We start from the raw sequence: 20,817 nt of genomic DNA on the forward strand, positions 1-20,817 counted from the left end.
CCATCCCCCCACTTTTTAATGTTCCCACAGTACTGCCCCCCACATGCACAATATGGTACCATCCACCTCACTGACTACCTCCGACCACCGACAATTACCGTAATAAATAATCACTTAGCCTCATTCTTGGTGCAGTTACTAATAAACCCAGGATCTATGAGATATTTACCATATGATAGTTGGATAGGCAGCATTGTATCCAAGACGATAGCCGACTCGGTTGCTATGATGCCTATGAATTGACAGGGCTCGGTGGGGTATGGTACTGTTACCCTCTCCTTCCCATCATCCCAATTTCAGCGATATCCACTAAAAGGCAAGTGGGAAGAGAGAGGCTAAGTGCCAGAATTGGTTATTCTTAGATATGTGCCTTTTCCGGGTGACTGAGAGGTGATATTTTTAGCCTGGGGTTGCAGGATCCATGGCCCCTTCCTAGGCTAATAATATCAACCCGCAACTGTCTGCATAGTCTTTGCTGGTTATTAAATATAGGGGGACCCTACATCACTTTTTGGGTGGGTCCCTCATTTTAATAGCCACTAAAGGTTAAGTATACAGTTGTGAGCTGATATTACTAGCCTGGGAAGCTCCATGGGTATTACCCCCTTCCTAGGCTATAAACAAACTTCTGTGTGCGAATCAGACAAGAAATCTAACGTGATTGAAGATTACAGTGCGGGGAAGACGGGAAACCTTCATAAAGAGGCCGGTGGTGATGGAGTCAGTGACCAACTCTGGACAAATCTAGAGCCGTAGTAGAAGATGAGGATGTCGTCCTCATCATGAAGTAGTTATTTCTCATGTCGCGTGTAATGAATATCTCCTGCAGTATTGCTAATGCCGATTCCAGGGTCGGTAAATGAGAATTAGCGTTATGGAAGATGAGTCTATGAGAAACGTATTCAGCTGCCGACTCCGAGGAGGAAACTGCTTGTTGTCTGTGGCCTAAATATGTAGGTTTTATTAGTAGATGTAAAGAAGGAAACTAAATACTGTAAAATAATAAATCTCCTCATATGTTTCCCTTATTATCTCCAGTAATTGTATTATTACACAGGATTCTTATGATGTTACTTCGGCTTATCTTCTCATTCAGGTCTCTACAATATCGGATCCTCTCAGTGAAGATCTTCTACAAAAGAACATTTTCCTGATTTACCCATCAAAGATGGATATGGACAGAGACAAGATGGCGGAGAGGATATTACACCTCACCCTAGAGATCCTCTTCCGGCTTACTGGAGAGGTGAGAGATTCTGATGACGTCACATTACATCATTCTTATCTATGGGAATAACAGATGGACAGAACTTGGAGAGGTGAGGACTCTGGAAATGTCTGTAGTGAGGTTTATTAATGTGTCTCTCCATAACCAGGATTACACAGTGGTGAAGAAGACCTCTAGTGAGCGCTGTCAGGCCCCTGTGTCTGAGGGTTGGGGAAGACCCCTGAGCCCAATCACTGGGCCTCCACCTCACCCCCTGATCCATGAGGACATCAATGACCAGAAGATCCTAGAACTCACTTACAAGATGATTGAGCTGCTGACTGGAGAGGTGACACTGCTGGGAATGCTGGGACATTATACAGTAACACTATGAAGGGATCGGGGGATGACGGTATCATTGTATGTGTCAGGTTCCTATAAGGTGTCAGGATGTCGCCATCTATTTCTCCATGGAGGAGTGGGAGTATTTAGAAGGACACAGAGATCTGTACAAGGACGTCATGATGGAGGTTCCCCAGCCCCTCACATCACCAGGTAATAGACAGGACTATATACACACGGCCTATAATTATCTGTATGTAGAGAATAAATTCACTCCCTGTATGTGTTTCCTCTAGGTCTATCCAGTAAGAGGACAACACCAGAGAGATGTCCCCGTCCTCTTCTTCCACAGGACTGTAACCAAGAAGATCCCAGTGTTCCTCAGGATCATCAGGTAGATGGAGAGAAGGTGTCAGGAGATCTTCCCTATGATGTGTAGACGGCTGTGAAGGTCTTGTGCTCAGTCTTGTTTTATCCACCAGTATTATATGTTTTATACTTGTGTACTGAGAGCGGTGGAGATGGCAGGATTAGAGCTGATCATAGATGGGACTTCTCCATCTGTACAATATTTGTTTCAGGGTGAAGATCTGACCCATATTAATACTACAGAGACATATGTGAGGGGGGATGAGCGGTGTAAAGAGGAGATTCCCACATATGGCTACCCAGGTGAGTAGTAACCACTAAATGCAGAGAGGTCACAGATTCTTCTCAGTCACCGGCTGTGGCTGCTTTATCGGTGGTGTAGTCCGGCCGTATTACCATGATCACCATTTTGCCTCTAGAGCACAACATTCTCCTTCTATACACTGACCTGACAGACTTGCTGATCATCACTGCGCATGACAGGAAGCCTCTCAGGTCTAGAGACCCGAATGTCGTCGTGACGACATCGGTTCTCCATGGCAGCGATCGGAACCACGCGTCATGCCACGGGGTCTAGGATCTAAAGTCAGAGGGGATGTTGGCCCATGTAGAGAGGGATCAGCGACCTGTCATAAGCCAATACAGATGCATATGTAAACAGAGCACCACATAAAGGCCCCGCCCAGAGCACCACATAAAGCCCCCCCCCCCCCCCCAGAGCACGAGAATCTCATTAACTGAAAACTACAAATACAGATTAAACAACAACCACAAGACGGATTTCATCACCAGGTATCGGTGTAATCAGTATAACGGCACCGACCTGACAGTGTCTGTAGTCACTGAGCACAATCCTGCTGACAGGTTCCCTTTAAGACATCTCCACTCTGCACTTATACACAGTTCTCTTTAACCCCTTAGTGACAGAGCCAATTTGGTACTTAATGACCAGGCCAATTTTTACAATTCTGGCCACTGTCACTTTATGAGGTTATAACTCTGGAACTTTTCAACGGGTCCCGCTGATTCTGAGATTGTTTTTTCGTGACATATTGTACTTCATGTTAGTGGTAACATTTCTTCGATATTACTTGCAATTATTTATGAAAAAACGGAAATATGGCAAAAATTTTTAAAATTTTGCAATTTTCAAACTTTGAATTTTTATGCCCTTCAATAAAAGAGAGATATGTCACACAAACTAGTTAATGAATAACATTTCCCACATGTCTACTTTACATCAGCACAATTTTGGAAAAAAAAATGTTTTCTTAGGAAGTTATAAGGGTTAAAATTTGACCAGCGATTTCTCATTTTTACAACAAAATTTACAAAACCATTTTTTTAGGGACCATCTTACATTTAAAATCACTTTGAGGGGTGTACATGACAGAAAATACCAAAATTTGACACCATTCTAAAAACTGCACCCCTCAAGGTGCTCAAAACCACATTCAAGAAGTTTATTAACCCTTTACGTGCTTCGCAGGAACTGGAACAATTTTGAAGGAAAAAATTAACATTTAACTTTTTTTTTGCAAACATTTTACTTCAGATCCAATTTTTTTATTTTCACAAGTGTAAAAAGAGAAAACGAACCACAAAATTTGTTGTACAATTTCTCCTGAATACGCCGATGCCCCATATGTGGGGGTAAACCACTGTTTGGGCGCATGGGAGAGATTGGAAGAGAAGGAGCGCTATTTGACTTGACAATGCAAAATTGGCTGGAATTGAGATCGGACGCCATGTCGCGTTTGCAGAGCCCCTGATGTGCCTAAACAGTGAAAAAAACCACAAGTGACCCCATTTTGGAAACTAGACCCATTAAGGAACTTATCTAGATGTGTGGTGAGCACTTTGAACCCCCAAGTGCTTCACAGAAATTTATAACGTAGAGCCGTGAAAATAAAAAATCCTTTTTTTTTCCTCAAAAATGATTTTTTAGCTCGCAATTTTTTATTTTCTCAAGGGTAACATGAGAAATTGGACCCCAAAATTTGTTGTCTGGTTTGTCCTGAATACGCCGATACCCCATATGTGGGGGGGCACCACTGTTTGGGCACACATCGGGGCTCGGAAGGGAAGTAGTGATGTTTTAAAATGCAGACTTTGATGGAATGGTCTGCGGGCGTCATGTTGCATTTGCAGAGCCCCTGATGTACCTAAACAGTAGAAACCCCCCACAAGTGACCCAATTTTGAAACTAGACCCCCCCAAAGAGCTTATCTAGATGTGTGGTGAGCACTATGAACCCCAACTGCTTCACAGAAGTTTATAATGTAGAGCCATGAAAATAAAAAATCATATTTTTTCCACAAAAATGATCTTTTCACCCCAACATTTTTACTTTCACAAGGGTAACAGGAGAAATTGGACCCCAAACTTTATTGTGCAATTTATACTGAGTAGGGTGATACCCCATACGTGGGGGGACCACTGTTTGGGCGCATGGCAAAGCTCGGTAGAGAAGGAGCGCCGTTTTGAAATGCAGACTTTGATAGAATAATCTGCGGGCGTTATGTTGCGTTTGCAGAGCCCCTGATGTACCTAAACAGTAGAAACCCCCCACAAGTGACCCCATTTTGGAAACTAGACCCCCCATGGAACTTTTCTAGATGTGTGGTGAGAACTTTGAACCCCCAAGTGCTTCACAGACGTTTATAATGCAGAGTCGTGAAAATAAAAATATTTTTTTTCCACAAAAATGATTTTTTTAGCCCCCAATTTTTTATTTTCCCAAGGGAAACAGGAGAAATTGGACCCCAAAAGTTGTTGTACAATTTGTCCTGAGTACGCTGATACCCCATGTGTGGGGGGGGAACCACCGTTTGGGCACACATCGGGGCTCGGAAGGGAAGGAGCGCCGTTTGGAATGCAGACTTAGATGGATTGGTCTGCAGGCGTCACGTTGCATTTGCAGAGCCCCTGATGTACCTAAACAGTAGAAACCCCCCACAAGTGACCCCATATTGGAAACTAGACCCCCAGAGGAACTGATCTAGATGTGTTGTGAGAACTTTGAACCCCCAAGTGTTTCACTACAGTTTATAACGCAGAGCCGTGAAAATAAAAAAATCATTTTTTTTCCACAAAAATGATTTTTTAGCCCCCAATTTTTTTATTTTTGCAAGGGAAACAGGAGAAACTGGACCCCAAAAGTTGTTCTCCAACTAGTATTTAGTATGCTGATGCTCCATATGTGGGGGTAAACCACTGTTTGGGCGCACAGCAGAGCTCAGAAGGGAGGGAGCATAATTTGACTTTTTGAGCGCAAAATTGGCTGTCTCGTTTGGAGACCCCCTGATGTACCTAAACAGTTGAAACCTCCCAATTCTAACTCCAACCCTAACCCCAACACACCCCTAATCCCAACCCGATCCATAATCCTAATCACAATCCTAACCCCCAAAACACCCGTAACCATAATCCCAACCCTAACCATAACCCTAATCAAAACCCTAAACCCAACACAACCCTAATCCTAATCTCAACCCTAACCTCAAAACCTAACCCTAATCCCAACCCTAACCTTAACCATAATCCCAAACGTAACCCTAATGCCAACCCTAATCCAAACCCTAATCCCAACTCTAACCATAACTTTAGCCCTAACCCTAACTTTAGCCCCAACCCTAACATTAGCCCCAACCCTAACCCTAACCGTAACTTTAATTTGAAAATAGAAATACATACATTTTTTTTTATTTTATTATTTTTTCCTAACTAAGGGGGAGATAAAGGAGGTGGGGGGTTATTTACTATTTTTTTTATTTTGATCACTGTGATAGGATCTCACAGTGACCAAAATAAAACAAGAGGAAGAATCTTCCTCTGCTGGCCGGCAGATCACGGCGGGCGCACTGCTCATGCGCCCGCCATTTTCTTACCAGAGCTAGAAGCCGACGGCCAGGAGAGGAAGCAGGAGGACCCAGGGACACCGGTAAGTATAACAGGGTCCCCAATCCCCCTATTGTGTGCGATCACATCAGAGGACAGAGAATGACAGATCGCTTTTTTTGTTTTTGCGGCTTCCGGTAAACGGTTAATTACCGGCGATCGCAAAACAGTGGTCAGTAAAAACCGACCCCGATCATGTTCTTTGGGGTCTCTGCTACCCCCGGCAGCCAAGACCCCAAAGATCTGCCAGGTCCCGGGCAGTAGGCCCACTGCGCATGCGTCCGCCATTTTTTTTCCCGAAACAAGATGGTGGCGCCAATCGGGAGCCATGAGGAGCACTGGGGGGAGACAGGTGAGTATCGGAGAGCGATCGGGGACCCCATTTCTCTCTCCTTTGATGTGCGATCACATCGGAGGACAGAGAAATTAAATGGTAAATCGCGTTTTTTTTTTTTTGTTGTTGGTGCGACCGCCGGTAAACGTTAATTACCAGCGATCGCAACTCGCGGGGCGGTAAAACACCCCGAATCATGCTCTCTGGGGTCTTGGCTACCCTCAGCAACCGAGACCCCAGAGAAAATCCGACTCTGGGGGGCGCTATTCACTTTTTCCACTTTTTCTGTTGTTAAGTACCCTTAACTGTCGCCGTTAAAAGGCGTATCGGCGGTCGTTAAGGGGTTAAATGTGTAATATTTCTTCTTGAAACTCATCTGACAGAAAATATTGGAGCTTCCGATAGTTTAGATTGTGAAGTCACCGAGCCCCGTGCTCTAATTACCCAAGAGAGGTTTCACCACTAGCTGCTCATTTATTACTGATGGAGACTGTTCAGTTTGAGCATTTCAGTAGATGTTATTGTCTATAGTCAGTTTTTGATTACAGTAGTGTCCAGAATCCTCTGATTTAACCTCTTCCTGCAGCCAGTTTTGTGTTCTTAATCCGGCCCCATTTTTACAATCTGACGTGTGTCACTTTATGTGGCAATTAGGGTTGAGCGACCTTGACTTTTTTAGAGTCGAGTCGGGTTTTGCAAAACCCGACTATCTCAAAAGTCGAGTCGAGTGGAATCGGCCGATTATCGCAAAAAGTCGGGGATCGACCGAAACACGAAACCCAATGCAAGTCAATGGGGGAGCATAGTCGGCAGTGAGTGGAGGCCAGGAAAACACCTACAGTGCCAATTTTAATGGCAAAAAACATACATTCTTGTTACTGAAGCTTGTCAATCTAAATTTACCTTATAATAATAGTAAGGCATTGGAAATTGGGGGTCATTTGGCTAAAGTTGTGGGGGGTAGGGCTGGTTCAAGTATTTAGAGGGCCCAGGAAATCTGGACCACGTCACGGCAGTGGAGCAGGGAGAGGTAAGTATTTCAACTTTGCAAGTGCTGTGATCCTGAGCAAACAGGGGGGGCCCACTCGTTGGCATTGGCACTGGCACAGGGCCCCTCAAAGTACGGCGGTGTGTTTGCACGGCGGGGGCGCCTCCCACCGGCAGCGACACTTTTGCGTACTATGAGGGGCCCTGTGCCAGTGACGTCGCCAACGAGTATTCCTCCCCCCACCTGATGAAGGAACCTGCACCTTCATCTGCACCTTCCTCTTTGTCCCCGTGTAAGGTGGTATTGTATGCGGGAAGGGGAACCTGACTTTCAGCAGGGTCACAATCTTGCAGTGTAGCGTGCACGGGGAATGTTGCGTTATGGGTCAATGTACCAGCAGACTCATCTATCACTGGCTGGGCAATGGGCAGGATGAGGGGGAAACAGATATGGGCCCAAAGAATAAAGTGGGCTAAATGCCGTTCAAAATTAGTAACAGGACTAACCAGGGGGCATTGCTTTGTTCAGTGGAGGACAGCTGGAATGAGAGGCTGACACAGAGAGTAGGCCCAAATCAGTAAGTAGTCTAAATGCAGTTCAAAATTGGCAACAGTGGTAAACAGGCGGCACAGCTTTGTTCACTGGAGGAGAACAGCAAGGAGCGGCAGACACCGATAGAAGGCCCCAACCCAACTAGTAGGCCCACTGCAGTTTTAAAATTCCAATAGGCTGAAAACCAGATAATTGTAGGTCATTTTTTGTAAAGAGGACAGCTGTATTGAGTGGCGCAGCCAGACACTACAAGTAGGCCTTACACCACAAAGTTGGCTTGACGCAGGTTTAAAAAAGGTTACATGGGTACACGGTCTGCATTGGTGTGCTCAGTGGAGGACAATTGGAAGGAGGGACCGCAGAAAGACTTAGTAGGCGTAAAATAACAAAATAGGCTCTATGCAGCTTCGATTATGTGGCAACCTGGAGAACACCTTGGAGCGGCAGACACCATCTCTACGAACCAGACCCAACTTGTAGGCCTAATGTAGTGTTGTTTCAACAACTACTTAAGACGAGCATGAAGATTGAAGCAATGGAGAGGCAACCTGGAAAACACCTTGGAGCGGCAGACACCGTCTCTACGACCCAGACCCAACTTGTAGGCCTAATGTAGTGTTGTTTCAACAACTACTTAACACGAGCATGAAGATTGAAGCTATGGAGAGGCAACCTGGAGAACACCTTGGAGCGGCAGACACCGTTAGTAGGCCCTACCGAAGTAGTAGCCCCAATGCAGTTTTCAAATTCCTATAAGCTGAAAACCAGACTGTTGACGCTCAGCTTTTTTCAGAGGAGGACAGCTGTATTGAGTGGCGCAGACAGACACAGGTAGTAGGCCTTAAACACAAAATTTGGCTCAATGCAGTTTAAAAAAGGTTACAGGGGTACACAGGCAGCATTGGTCTGTTCAGTGGAGGACAATTTCAATTATGGACCGCAGACAGACTTAGTACACCTACAATGAAAAAAAAAAGGATGCTCTATGCAATTTAAAATAGGTTCCAGGGGTACACGGACAGCATTGGTCTGGTCAGTGGAGGACTAGTGGAAGGAGGGACCGCAGACAGGCTTAGTAGACCTAACATAACAAAAGTAGGCTGTAGGCACTTTAAAATAGGTTCCAGGGGTACACGGGCAGCAGTGGTCTGGTCAGTGGAGGACTATTGGAAGGAGGGACCGCAGACGGGCTTAGTAGGCCTAACATTACAAAAGTGGGCTGTAGGCACTTTAAAATAGCTTCCAGGGGTACACGGGCAGCAGTGGTGTGGTCAGTGGAGGACTAGTGGAAGGAGGGACCGCAGACAGGCTTAGTAGGCCTAACATAACATAAGTAGGCTGTAGGCACTTTAAAATAGGTTCCAGGGGTACACGGGCAGCAGTGGTCTGGTCAGTGGAGGACTATTGGAAGGAGGGACCGCAGACAGGCTTAGTAGGCCTAACATAACAAAAGTGGGCTGTAGGCACTTTAAAATAGCTTCCAGGGGTACACGGGCAGCAGTGGTGTGGTCAGTGGAGGACTAGTGGAAGGAGGGACCGCAGACAGGCTTAGTAGGCCTAACATAACAAAAGTAGGCTGTAGGCACTTTAAAATAGGTTCCAGGGGTACACGGGCAGCAGTGGTTTTGTCAGCGGAGGCCGATTGTAATGAGTACAAACAAGGAAGAGAACAGCTGACCGCACTACCGCTACTCACACCCGCAGCGTGAAACTCACAGACTCTAGCCGGGCAGCTGACCTGAGGTGCTGTAGCCAGAAAGACGACCATCAATGGTGCAGCGATAAGGAAGAAACTGTGGCAGCACTCACCGATCTTCTAAAAACAGGTACTTTATTAGCCAAACTTCACAGCTCGGGGGTGTGTACAGAGAAGGTGGCAGCCGAACGACGACCGTTTCGCGCCCTCCCGGCGCTTCAACGGGTTCGATGGGAGGATGGATGTGACGCCTGAAGTAGCGCCTCACACAAGCGCTCCTCCCCGCGCCATCACCCGCCCACCCTCGGTACACTATCCAATTAAAACATATAATACATAAAATACATAAAAACAATACCTTTAGCAACAAGCACGGAACCAACATTATATCCATAATGAACATTATACAAATATACACATATTGAAACACAATACATGGCGGACCTTACAAGATAGTACTAAAACCATGGGCTCGGCTTAACAAGTGGCTATACAAACATATCTAACCACTTATACCTCACATAATGACGCAACCTATATATTTACAGCTTATTCCTAAGTTTGACACCTGGTGTGCAACAGTGGCAGCTGCGGATGGAGTGGTTGTGCGACTGCGGTCTGTGGACGAGCTCTCGCTTCTGCAGGAGGAGGAGGGGGTGCGAACGGCTACAGCCAACTGTTTCCTAGACCGTGGACTAGGCAGAACTGTCCCAAAATTGCTGTCCCCTGTGGACCCTGCATTCACCACATTCAACCAGTGTGCCGTGATGGACATGTAACGTCCCTGGCCATGCCTGCTGGTCCATGCATCTGTTGTCAGGTGCACCTTTGTACTCACAGATTGCCTGAGTGCATGGACGATGCGCTCTTTAACATGCTGGTGGAGGGCTGGGATGGCTTTTCTCTAAAAGAAGTGTCGACTGGGTAGCTCGTAGCGTGGTACAGCGTAGTCCATCAGGGCTTTGAAAGCTTCCCTTTCAACTAACCGGTAGGGCATCATCTCTAACGAGATTAGTCTAGCTATGTGGGTGTTCAAACCCTGTGTACGCGGATGCGAGGCTAAGTACTTCCTTTTTCTAACGAGAGTCTCATGTAGGGTGAGCTGTACTGGAGAGCTGGAGATCATGGAACTAGCGGGGGTGCCGGTGGACATGGCAGACTGAGAGACGGTTGGAGACGGTATTCTTGCCGGTGCCCTACATGCATTGTTTCCAACTATGAAACTGGTGATTCCCTGACCCTGACTGCTTTGGCCTGGCAACGAAACCTGCACAGATACTGCAGGTGGTGCGGAAAATGGTGGCCTTACAGTGACGGAAGGGATGTAGCGTTGCTGACTAGCTTCATTCGCCGAGGGTGCTACAACCTTAAGGGACGTTTGGTAGTTAGTCCAGGCTTGCAAATGCATGGTGGTTAAATGTCTATGCATGCAACTTGTATTTAGACTTTTCAGATTCTGACCTCTGCTTAAGGTAGTTGAACATTTTTGACAGATGACTTTGCGCTGATCAATTGGATGTTGTTTAAGAAAAATGCCAGACTGCACTATTTCTAGCATCGGATACCTTTTCAGGCATTGCAGACTGAGCTTTAACCGGATGGCCACGCTGTCCTCCAACAGGTTTTGGCTTTGCCACGCGTTTTGGGCCAGATACGGGCCCGGCAGATGGAACCTGTTGCGATGTTGATGCCTGCTGCGGCCCCATCTCCTCCGCTTCAGAACTACTGCCGCCTGCACCCTGTTCCCTCAATGGCTGCCAATCGGGGTCAACAACTGGGTCATCTATGACCTCCTCTTCTATCTCGTTTGCAACTTCGTCTGTGTCACCGTGTAAGCCGGTGGTATAGCGTTCATGACGGGGCACCATAGTCTCATCAGGGTCTGATTCTGGATCAGTACACTCCGAGGGCAATGTTGTGGTCTGAGTCAAAGGAACAGCATAGTAATCTGGCTGTGGCTGTGCATCTGTGCACTCCATGTCCGATTCAACTTGTAATGGGCATGGCCTGTTAACTGTTTCACTTTCTAACCCAGGAACGGTATGTGTAAAGAGCTCCATGGAGTAACCCGTTGTGTCGCCTGACGCATCCTTCTGTTGTTGTTTTGGCTGAAGAGGACAAGGAAGCGACTTGTCCCTGACCGTGAACATCCACTAACGATGCGCTGCTTTTACATTTACCAGTTTCAGAAGAGGAGGCAAAAGAGCTAGAGGCTGAGTCAGCAAGGAAAGCCAAAACTTGCTCTTGCTGCTCCGGCTTTAAAAGCGGTTTTCCTACTCCCAGAAAAGGGAGCGTTCGAGGCCTTGTGTAGCCAGACGAAGAACCTGGCTCCACAGCTCGAGACTTAGGTGCTATATTGTTTTTCCCACGACCACCTGATGCTCCACCACCACTACCATCATTACCAGCTGGCAATAAACGCCCACGGCCACGACCTCTTCCACCAGACTTCCTCATTGTTTTAAAAACGTAACCAAAGTAACGGTATTTGTTACTGTTAAACAACTTGCAAGGTGAACTCAAACTTCTGTAGGATTTAGATATCCCTTTATAGGTGGGTGAGACTGCAAGGAAAATCAGGCACAATGTTACACACTCGGTTTTCTGTGGCACAAAATGAGAGAGATGCCACACACGCAGGACTGTCACTCAAGCACAAATGCCAATATTAATCTCCCACTATTTATTTTTTTTTCAGGGAGAATTTAAAAACCAAAATAACCAAAAACAGACACTAGGCTTTCTGTGGCCCACAATTTGAGAGAGATGGCACACACAGGACTGGCACAGAAGCACAAAGGCCAATATTAATCTCCCACTATTTTTTTTTTTTTCAGGAATTTAAAAACCAAAATAAAAAAAAAACAAACAAACTAGGCTTTCTGTGGCCCACAATTTGAGAGAGATGGCACACACAGGACTGGCACAGAAGCACAAAGGCCAATATTAATCTCCTACTATTTATTTTTTTTTAGGGAGAATTTAAAAACCAAAATAACCAAAAACAGACACTAGGCTTTCTGTGGCCCACAATTTGAGAGAGATGGCACACACAGGACTGGCACTCTAGCAGAAATGCCAATCTTAATCTCCCACTACTTTTTTTGGTTAGGGAGAATTGCCAAGAAATCAGGGCCAGTATTACACACTAGGCTTTCTGTGCCCCAAAATTGGAGAGAGATGGCACACACAGGACTGGCACTCTAGCAGAAATGCCAATCTTAATCTCCCACTATTTTTTTTTTTAGGGAGAATTAAAAAAAAAAAAAAAAAAAAAAGGATTATAGACACTAGGCTTTCTGTGCCCCACAATTGGAGAGAGATGGCACACACAACTGGCACTCAAGCACAAATGCCAAGATTAATCTCCCACTATTTATTTTTTTTCAGGGAGAATTTAAAAAAAAAAAAAAAACAGGGACTGTCCTACAATTACTATCTCCCTGCAGTAATCTCAGCCAGGTATGGCAGGCAGCAATAACAAGGAGTGGACTGCTGCACAAATTACATCAAAAGTGTGGACAAACAAACAAGATAGCTGTGCAGAAAGGAAGGAACAACAGGATTTGTGCTTTGAAAAAAGCAGTTGGTTTGCACAGCGGCATACACACAGCAATGCAGCTATCAGGGAGCCTTCTAGGGCAGCCCAATGAGCTACAGCGCTGAGAAAAAAAATATAGCTTGCACTGTCCCTGCAAACAAAAGGTGGTGTTGGACAGTGGAAATTGCTACAGCACAAGCGGTTTGGGGGTTAATGGACCCTGCCTAACGATATCCCTGCTTCTGACGAAGCGGCAGCAACCTCTCCCTATGCTCAGATCAGCAGCAGTAAGATGGCGGTCGCCGGGAACGCCCCTTTATAGCCCCTGTGACGCCGCAGACAGCAAGCCAATCACTGCAATGCCCTTCTGTAAGATGGTGGGGACCAGGACCTATGTCATCACGCTGCCCACACTCTGTGTCCACCTTCATTGGCTGAGAAATGGCGCTTTTCGCGTCATTGAAATGCGACTTTGGCGCGAAAGTCGCGTACCGCATGGCCGACCCCACACAGGGATCGGGTCGGGTTTCATGAAACCCGACTGTGCCAAAAGTCGGTGACTTTTGAAAATGAACGATCCGTTTCGCTCAACCCTAGTGGCGATAACTGTGGAATTATTCACAAAGGATAATAGAAAACAAATGGATCTTACAAATTATTTTCCAGCTTCTCACAATACCCTACATACGATTGTACACTACTGTCTGGGCACATGGCAGTGTTCAGAAGGGAAGGAGCGCCATTTAGCTGTTTGAATGTAAAATATGTTGGAATAATTAGTGGTTGCCATGTTGCGATTGGAGAGCCCCTGATGTGCCTAAACATTGAAACACCCCACAAGTGACCCCATTTTGTAAACTAGACCCCTTAGGGAACTTATCTGAATGTGTATTGAGCACCTTGAACCCACAGATGCTCCACAGAAGTTTATAATGTAGAGCCATGGAAATAAAAAAAAAAATATATTTTTCACAAATCTTTTTAGCTCCGTATTTTGCATTATCTTAAGGGTAATAGGAGAAATTGCTCCATGCAGTTTGTTGTGCAGTTTCTCCTGAGCACAGCGATATCCCATATGTGGGGGAATACTACTGTTTGGGCACACGGCAGAGCTTGGAAGGGAAGGCGCACCATATTGGAGAGCAGATTTTGCTTGAATTGTTTGTGGGTGACATGTCACATTGTCTGAGCCCCTGATGTGTCTAAACAGTGGAAACCCCCCCAACAATTGACCCCATTTTGGAAACTAGACCCCCCAAGAAACTTATCTAGATGTGTGGTGGGCACTTTGAATCCCCAAGTGCTTCACAGAAGTTAATTACGTAGAGCCGTGAAAATAAAAAATCATATTTTTTTTCTAAAAAAAAATGATCTTTTTGCCCTTAATTTTTTTCCAAAGGGTAACCGGAGAAATTGAACGCCAAAAGTTATTGTGAAATTTCTCTTGAGCATGCCGATACGCCATATGTGGGGGTAAACCACTGTTTGGGTGCATGGCAGAGCTCAGAAGGGAAGGAGCGCCATTTTGGAGAGCAGATTTTGCTGGAATTGTTTGTGGGTAATATGTCACATTGTCAGAGCCCCCTGAGGTGCCAGAACAGCATAAGCCCCCAAAAGTGACTGCATTTTACACAATACTTCCCTGAATGAATTCTTCTAGTGGTGCAGTGAGCATACTGACACCACAGCTGTTCCATAGAAAATTATACCATTGGGCAGTGAAGAAAAAATAATTACATTTTTACCACTAAAATGCTGTTTTAACCCCAGATTTTACATTGGAAAATACGTAGATAGGTAAACACCCATAGATGAATTCCCAGAGGGGTGTCATTTCCAAAATGGGGTCACTTCAGGGGGGATTCTGCTGTTATGGCACTTTGGAGAGCCGCTAAGTGCCAGAACAACAGAATATCCCCTGAAGTGACCCCGTTTTGGAAATGACACCGCTCTGGGAATTCATCTATGGATCTAGTGACCATTTTCACTACACGGATGATTTCCAGAAGCACGTAGTGGAAGTTTTAGAGCAAAAATTGCAAAAATGTCATTGTAGTGACCAATATATTGTGCCCAGCTTGTGTCTCTGGAGACATCCCCCCACCTACCCCCCGGAATTGTTAATTCCGCTCCTCAGATGTCTGTCACTAAATAAACCAAATGCTTGACTGTCAAAACAGTTTAAAAATGTGGTTCTGTGTGGAAGATTATAAATCAGTCATGGAGGCATAAGGCCGGCAATGATGGGCATTGTGGGCAATAATAGCGGGTATCATGCCTCATTCCTCTCTTGGAACATACACGACATCTTCTCTGGGGGTTCTTTCTTGTTTCAGTTGCTGGAATGAGGGCAATAAAATGTCGCTCAGTGAGTCTTCTGACATCTTCAGATTCTAAAGGATTGGCGGGGACAACATTTACAAAAACAAGATTTTCAATGACCTTTTCCTGATGAGGAAAGTATCTGCATTTCCGGCTTTTTTGTATAAAGGTACCGTCACATTAAGCGACGCTGCAGCGATTCAGACAACGATCCCGATCGCATGGGTGCGCTTAGTAACCCGATGTTTACCCTGGTTACCAGCGTAAACGTAAAAAAACCCAAACACTACATACTTACTTTCCGCTGTCTGTCCTCCGGCGCTGTGCTTCTCTGCACTGACTGTGAGCGCCAGCCGGAAAGCACAGCGGTGACGTCACCGCTGTGCTCTGCTTTCCGGCTGGCCGGCGTTCACAGTGCAGAGAAGCACAGCGCCGGAGGACAGACAGCGGAAGGTAAGTATGTAGTTTTTTTTTTTTTTTTTTACGTTTACGCTGGTAACCAGGGTAAACATCTGGTTACTAAGCGCGGCCCTGCGCTTAGTAACCCGATGTTTACCCTGGTTACCAGTGAAGACATCGCTGAATCGGCGTCACACACGCCGATTCAGCGATGTCAGCGGGAGATCCAGCGACGAAATAAAGTTCTGGACTTTCTGCTCCGACCAACGATGGCACAGCAGGATCCTGATCGCTGCTGCCTGTCAAACTCAACGATATCGCTATCCAGGACGCTGCAACGTCACGGATCGCTAGCGATATCGTTCAGTGTGACGGTACCTTAACACTAAAGAATTACAGTGGGGCAAAAAAGTATTTAGTCAGTCAGCAATAGTGCAAGTTCCACCACTTAAAAAGATGAGAGGCGTCTGTAATTTACATCATAGGTAGACCTCAACTATGGGAGACAAACTGAGAAAAAAAAAATCCAGAAAATCACATTGTCTGTTTTTTAACATTTTATTTACATATTATGGTGGAAAATAAGTATTTGGTCAGAAACAAAATTTCATCTCAATACTTTGTAATATATCCTTTGTTGGCAATGACAGAGGTCAAACGTTTTCTATAAGTCTTCACAAGGTTGCCACACACTGTTGTTGTTATGTTGGCCCATTCCTCCATGCAGATCTCCTCTAGAGCAGTGATGTTTTTGGCTTTTCGCTTGGCAACACGGACTTTCAACTCCCTTCAAAGGTTTTCTATAGGGTTGAGATCTGGAGACTGGCTAGGCCACTCCAGGACCTTGAAATGCTTCTTACAAAGCCACTCTTTTATTGCTGACTGACTAAATACTTTTTTGCCCCACTGTATATGAGGCCACCTGAAACAAATAAATGACTAACTTTTTATACCAGGTGTATGATTTTTTTGATACCTGGTATGGCTGTAGAACGTGATCTGCAAGGTCCGCACCCCCCATATATTTGTTATAGTCAATGACAGACACAGGTTTTGGGGTAGTGGATCCCTGTTGGTAGTGGATCCCTGTTGTGGCATCTGTGTGGATCGAGCTCAGGATAAAAATATCTTTGTTATCCTTATACTTAAGGACAATCATCTCTCCATTGCGTAAAGCCCCTGACTGCCCCTTTCAGGACTTTTCGTTGACCAATGATTGTGGAAACCCCTGACGGTATTTGCGAATGGTCCCACAAGCCCCCATGTTATGTTCAACCAGACTTTTAACCCCTTTACTCCCAAGGGTGGTTTGCACGTTAATGACCGGGCCACTTTTTACAATTCTGACCACTGACCCTTTATGACGTTATAACTCTAGAGAACATAGCATAAGCTATAAGCTACATAACTTTTAATGTATAACCAAATAAAGGAATATATTAAATAAACTGCCACCCATGTCACCCAGTTGATGTTATAACTCTGGAACGCTTCAACGGATCCCAGTGATTCTGACATTGTTTTCTCATGACATATTGTACTTCATGATAGTGGTAACATTTCTTTGATATTACTTGAGTTTATTTGTGGAAAAAAAGGAAATTTGGCGAAAATTTAGAAAATTTCACAATTTTCAAACTTTGAATTTTCATGCCCTTAAATCACAGAGATATGTCAAACAAATACTTAATACGTAACATTTCCCACATGTCTACTTTAAATCAGCACAATTTTGGAACCAAAACTTTTTTTGTTAGGGAGTTATAAGGGTTAAAAGTTGACCAGCAATATCTCGTTTTTACAACACCATTTTTTTTAGGGACCACCTCACACTTGAAGTCATTTTGAGGGGTCTATATGATAGTAAATACCCAAGTATGGCACCATTCTAAAAACTGCACCCCTCAAGGTGCTCAAAACCACATTCAAGAAGTTTTTTTTAACCCTTCAGGTGCTTCACAGGAATTTTTGGAATGTTTAAAAAAAAAAAAAAAATGAACATTTAACTTTTATTATTTTTGCAAGGGAAACAGGAGAAACTGGACCCCAAAAGTTGTTCTCCAACTAGTATTTAGTATGCTGATGCTCCATATGTGGGGGTAAACCACTGTTTGGGCGCACGGGAGAGCTCGGAAGGGAAGGAGCGCCATTTGACTTTTCAATGCAAAATTGACTGGAATTGAGATGGGACGCCATGTCGCGTTTGGAGAACCCCTGATGTGCCTAAACATTGAAACCCCCCACAAGTGACACCATTTTGGAAACTAGACCCCCCCCCCCAAAGGAACTTATCTAGATGTGTTGTGAGAACTTTGAAACCCCAAGTGTTTCACTGCAGGTTATAACCCAGAACCGTGAAAATAAAAAAAATTTTTTTTCCACAAAAATAATTTTTTAGCCCCCAGTTTTGTATTTTCCCAAGGGTACCAGGAGAAATTGGACCCCAAAACTTGTCTAATTTGTCCTGAGTACGCTAATACCCCATATGTTGGGGTAAACTCCTGTTTGGGCACACGGTAGAGCTCGGAAGGTAAGAAGCGCCGTTTCACTTTTTCAACGCAGAATTGTATGGATTGAGATCGGACATCATGTTGCATTGCAGAGTCCCTGATGTGCCTAAACAGTGGAAAACTCCCAATTCTAACTCCAACCCTACCCCAACACACCCCTAACCCTAATCCCAACCATAACCCAACCGTAAATGTAATCCAAACCATAACTTTGGCCCCAACCCTAACCATAATGGGAAAATGGAAATAAATACATTTTTTTTATTTTTCCTTAAATAATGGGGTGATGAAGGGGGGTTTGATTTACTTTTATAGCGGGTTTTTTAGCGGATTTTTATGATTGGCAGCCGTCACACACTAAAAGACGCTTTATATTTCTAAAAATATTTTTTGCGTTACCACATTTTGAGAGCTCTAATTTTTCTATATTTTGGGCCACAGTCATGTGAGGGTCTTGTTGTTTGCGGGACGAGTTGACGTTTTTGTTGGTATCATTTTCGGGCACGTGACATTTTTGGATCGCTTTTCATTCCGATTTTTGTGAGGCAGAATGACCAAAAACCAGCTATTCATGAATTTCTTTTGGGGGGTGGAGGGGCATTTATACCGTTCCACGTGTGGTAAAATTGATAAAGCAGTTTTATTCTTTGTGTCAGTACGATTACAGCGATATCTCATTTATATCATTTTTTATGTTTTGGCGCTTTTATACGATAAAAACTATTTTACAGAAAAAATAATTATTTTGGCATCGCTTTATTCTGAGGGCTATAACTTTTTTAGTTTTTTTGCTGATGATGCTGTATGGTGGCTCTTTTTTTGCCGGACAACAAAACGTTTTCAGCGGTACCATGGTTATTTATATCCGTCTTTTTGATCGCGTGTTATTCCACTTTTTGTTTGGCGGTATGGTGATAAAGCGTTGTTTTTTGTTTTTTTTTTTTTTTTTACGGTGTTCACTGAAGGGGTTAACTAGTGGGACACATTTATAGGTCGGGTCATTACGGACGCGGGGATTCTAAATATGTGCACTTTTGTTTTTTTTTCATTTACATAAATAAATGTATTTATTGGAACGAATGTATACCGTATATACCCGAGTATAAGCCGACCCCCCCCCTAATTTTGCAAAAAACGTATTGACTCGAGTATAAGCCTAGGGTGGAAAATGCAGCAGCTACTGGCAAATGTCAAAAGTTAAAATAGATACCAATAAAAGTAAAATTAATTGAGACTTCAGTAGGTTAAGTGTTTTTGAATATCCATATTGAATCAGGAACCCCATATAATGCTCCATATAGTTCATTATGGCCCCCTAGATGCTCCATATAACAATGTGCCACATATAATGCTCCATACAGCTCATTATGGCCCCATAGATGCTTCGTATAACAATGTGCCCCATATAATGCTCCATGCAGTTCATGATGGCCCCATAGATGCTCCATATAACAATGTGCCCCATATAATGCTCCATACAGTTCATTAAGGCCCCATAGATGCTCCATATAACAATGTGCCACATATAATGTTCCATACAGTTCATGATGGCCCCATAGATGCTCCATATAACAATGTGCCACATATAATGCTCCATACAGTTCATTATGGCTCCATAGTCATAAAATGCTCCATACAGTTCATTATGGCCCCATAGATGCTCCATATAACAATGTGCCTCATATAATGCTCCATACAGTTCATTATGGCCCCATAGATGCTCCATATAACAATGTGCCTCATATAATGCTCCATACAGTTCATTTTGGCCCCATAGATGCTCCATATAACAATGTGCCTCATATAATGCTCCATACAGTTCATTATGGCCCCATAAATGCTCCATGTAACAATGTGCCACACATAATGCTCCATACAGTTCATTATGGCCCAATAGTCATATAATGCTCCATACAGTTCATTATGGCTCCATAGATGCTCCATATAACAATGTGCCTCATATAATGCTCCATACAGTTCATTATGGCCCCATAGATGCTCCATATAACAATGTGCCTCATATAATGCTCCATACAGTTCATTATGGCCCCACAGATGCTCAATATAACAATGTGCCCCATATAATGCTCCATACAGTTCATTATGGCCCCATAAATGCTCCATGTAACAATGTGCCACACATAATGCTCCATACAGTTCATTATGGCCCAATAGTCATATAATGCTCCATACAGTTCATTATGGCTCCATAAATGCTCCATATAACAATGTGCCACATATAATGCTCCAAACAGTTCATTATGGCCCCACAGATGCTCCATATAACAATGTGCCCCATATAATGCTCCATGCAGTTCATTATGGCCCCATAGATGCTCCATATAACAATGTGCCCCATATAATGCTCCATACAGTTCATTATGGCCCCATAGATGCTCCATATAACAATGTACCCCATATAATGCTCCATACAGTTCATTATGGCCCAATAGTCATATATTGCTCCATACAGTTCATTATGGCTCCATAGATGCTCCATATAATAATGTGCCCCATATAATGCTCCATACAGTTCATGATGGCCCCATAGATGCTCCATATAACAATGTGCCCCATATAATGCTCCATACAGTTCATTATGGCCCAATAGTCATATAATGCTCCATACAGTTCATTATGGCTCCATAGATGCTCCA

General features: G+C 44.3%; 1 protein-coding gene across 1 annotated transcript in view; it reads left to right on the forward strand.

Moving 5' to 3' along the window:
- Positions 1–1,102: 1,102 nt before the first annotated feature.
- The window catches only part of LOC138664031 (gastrula zinc finger protein XlCGF57.1-like), a 71,275-nt gene continuing 51,560 nt past the window's right edge, over positions 1,103–20,817 (forward strand). The window contains exons 1-5 of the mRNA XM_069750442.1: positions 1,103–1,246; positions 1,377–1,556; positions 1,639–1,762; positions 1,846–1,943; positions 2,131–2,221. Coding sequence (XP_069606543.1) covers positions 1,169–1,246; positions 1,377–1,556; positions 1,639–1,762; positions 1,846–1,943; positions 2,131–2,221 — 571 coding nt within the window. The 5' untranslated portion in view covers positions 1,103–1,168. The remainder of the gene's footprint in view (positions 1,247–1,376; positions 1,557–1,638; positions 1,763–1,845; positions 1,944–2,130; positions 2,222–20,817) is intronic.

Source organism: Ranitomeya imitator, chromosome 2, assembly GCF_032444005.1.
Source record: "Ranitomeya imitator isolate aRanImi1 chromosome 2, aRanImi1.pri, whole genome shotgun sequence".
Lineage (NCBI taxonomy): Eukaryota > Metazoa > Chordata > Amphibia > Anura > Dendrobatidae > Ranitomeya > Ranitomeya imitator.